The 2,708-nt window shown below is 45.5% G+C and overlaps 1 protein-coding gene across 3 annotated transcripts; it reads right to left on the minus strand.

Moving 5' to 3' along the window:
• On the minus strand, positions 1–1,906 carry LOC21408044 (probable E3 ubiquitin-protein ligase RHC2A). Of its 3 annotated transcripts, none has more exons than XR_002902234.1 (2): positions 230–1,906; positions 1–52 (listed from the first exon to the last, which is right to left on the minus strand). XR_002902234.1 is itself a non-coding variant. In XM_024165772.1 (2 exons), exon 2 carries the CDS (start codon positions 1,439–1,441, stop codon positions 449–451), a length of 993 nt encoding a protein of 330 aa, XP_024021540.1. In that variant the 5' UTR covers positions 1,442–1,580; positions 1,661–1,905; the 3' UTR covers positions 77–448. The 3 variants fall into 3 exon arrangements, 2 of the variants coding, with proteins under 2 accessions (XP_024021540.1, XP_010096594.1); XM_024165772.1 differs by lacking the exon at positions 1–52 and having other exon boundaries at positions 77–1,580; positions 1,661–1,905; XM_010098292.2 differs by lacking the exon at positions 1–52 and having other exon boundaries at positions 77–1,906.
• Between the last annotated feature and the right edge of the window lie 802 nt (positions 1,907–2,708).

Genomic DNA, 2,708 nt, shown 5'->3' on the forward strand with positions numbered 1-2,708 from the left:
AAGAAACATCTCATAAAACATGCTTGTGTGCTGAATCAATCTTAGAAGTTTTCTTTTAAGAAATAATGACAGGAAAAAAGAAACAAAAAGAGTAAGATAACAGACTGAATCTGACTACAACTTACAAGTTACAACAAAGATGCATTAAATAGAGAGAGAAAAAAAAAAAAAAAAAACTCTAATTCAATCCATAGAACTTTGAAAAACATAAGCAAATCAGGTGGTATACCTTCTTCTTCTTGTTCAATAGCCACCTCTCAACGCCAAGTCGTCTTCTTTTTGAGGCGTCATACTTGCTGAGGCTTCTTTATCTTCAGCTTATTCTCTTTGGTTCATAGCCCCCAACAATTCAAAGGATCATCTAATAGCCCGATTTCGGAATCCAAAGGAGCATTTTGTTCTTCAATATTTACAGTGACTATTATAACTTTATCTTCTATTACACAATTCACCATCTCACAACTCCTCCACTATTTACTTCCATTGACCAAGTTCTACGCCTCCGTGGCCCATCCGTCGCGCCAGAATGCGCCAAAGACCGAACCCTTCTTGCAGGCCTTGACTCCGAGCTGGAGCTCGAATCGGAGCCAGAAGCCCGATTCCCACTGAAGCAAGCAAACAAATTGCGAAAAACCCGTCTCAATCCGCCTCTCTCTCGCCCTCTACTCCCTCTCGAAGACCACGATATTCTTCTAGGCAGACCGCCATTGTTAAACCCTCCATCCATTTCCGTATACACGACGGGAAGCTCTCTCTCTCCTCCTCTTCTCCCTCCAGAAAACCTCCCCACCGCGAATCCACCTCCCGGAAGCCTCCAAATCGTCAGCCCCACATTCTCTTCCTCGTTCGGAGTCAAAGGTTGGCCATTTTCAGGCTCCGACGAGTTCGGCGCATCCGCAGGCAGCTCATGGCGACAAACAGGGCAAGAATTGTGAAGCGAAAGCCAAGGGAGAATACATTCCGGGTGGTATATGTGCTTACAAGGCATTTCTCGAGCTTCTGTTCCCAATTCGAAAGGCTCTTTGCAAACGGCGCAGTGCGATTCCGTGCTTATGTGAGAATCATCGATTTCGATTGTCGGCATCGATTCGATCGCGGCTTTCGACGCCGGAGGCTGTTCCAACCGTCCGATTCCGTTGATCTCGATCTGCGAGAGCTGCTCCAGAAGGCGGTCAAACCCCGACCCTAACAAGAACTCCGACATGCTCGCCGGCAGAGGCCTCAAGCCGGACCCACCGCCGTCGTCGTAGTAAAGCTCAAACCCTCGCCCCTCACCTTCCCCTCCGCCGCCGCCTCCGTCTGGAGATCCTCGGAGCACGATCACCGGGTTGAAAGGAGACCGATCGCCGCCGTTCCTCCTCGTTCTCCTGAGGATCGGACCGGAATCGTTCCGATCCGAGCTGGAAGGTGCGTTACGCTGAGCAGCCCCGATCATGTACATCGCGGCCGCGGGGAATCTCCTCCGCCGCGGGCCGCCGACGTGGACTGCAGGCTGCGGCGGGTTCTCGATCTCCTCCACGAATCCGCCGTCGCAGTCCGGGCACACCACCGCGTCGTCGTTCCAAACCCTAACGAATCGGCTGCATCTATAACACCAATAAGACGACCTCGCCGAAGACATCTATCTATCAATGGAAGAAGAAAAATCAACCAACCAAACCTGAAATTCTCTTAGAACTTCGATCTGATTCTTCACCGATTGGATTTCAGAAACCTTCTCTGGCAAAATAGACAACACTCTCCGACGAAAGGAGGAGAGAGAAAGAAGAGAAAAGACAGAGAGAGAGAAGAGAGGCGTTTGGTAGACGGCAAAATGAAGAGCCTCGCAATTTCCTGGAAAGTTTTTCCTTTTTCTTGTCCTTTTCCTTTTTTTTTCCTTTTCTTTTTCTTTTTCTTTCTCAGTGGGGGTCAAATTTGTATGGATGTCAGTAAAAAATGGAGGTGAGAGGAATTTTATATTATTAATTATATTATATAAAATTAAACAATATATAGAAATTAGGTAGGAGAGATGTTAACGGCAAATCCGCGTTGTCATATGTTAGCGTGATATGAACGCTGTCGTATCCTGTCCACGTGGTGAATTCTTATTCGTTGGAGCACATAACGACTCTCCGTAGGCGTTAACGTTTTGAATAAGAATAAGCTCGGTGCCCCTCACCACTTGCGTGGCCTCCACGTGGCTACCCACTTGGCCCCACACCATATGTGGACTATTGTTTTTTCTTTTTTCTCGGACAACTGTTGTTTCAGAACTGGCCCATATAATTCTCGTGAGAGGTTTGATTTATAAGTTTAGAATTATGATTTATAATTTTAATTTTTAAAATTTAAATTTTTTTATATTAAAAAAATATTATATAGAATTAAAAATTATAATTTAAAATTAATAAGGAACTCTTAAAACAAACATTTTTTTATTAGTGATTTTAAAATGCGTAGGATTGTTGCGGCCTCTAGTTGTCCTACTCCGTCTATGGTTGTTCGACAAAGGGAAGTACCTCCTGAAGTTAAAACACAGACGCAGCTGTCCGTGAAGGTGCGGAGTTTATTGGCGTGGCCGGGGGCAGTTGTTCGCGATCACACAGGTTCTGTAATAGCTTGTTTGTCCAAAAAAGTCTGGAAGTTTTTCCCCCTTTATGGCAGATTGCATTGCTCTTAGAGAAGGCCTGACTTTTGCCCATAGCTGTAGGTTACGGATTATGGTT

The sequence above is a fragment of the Morus notabilis genome, unplaced genomic scaffold (genome assembly GCF_000414095.1).
Source record: "Morus notabilis unplaced genomic scaffold, ASM41409v2 Scaffold139, whole genome shotgun sequence".
NCBI classification, from domain to species: domain Eukaryota; kingdom Viridiplantae; phylum Streptophyta; class Magnoliopsida; order Rosales; family Moraceae; genus Morus; species Morus notabilis.

Excerpts from the sequence above, each read along its gene's own strand:
- LOC21408044 (XM_010098292.2), bottom strand. The coding sequence starts at position 1,621 with ATGTCTTCGGCGAGGTCGTCTTATTGGTGTTATAGATGCAGCCGATTC.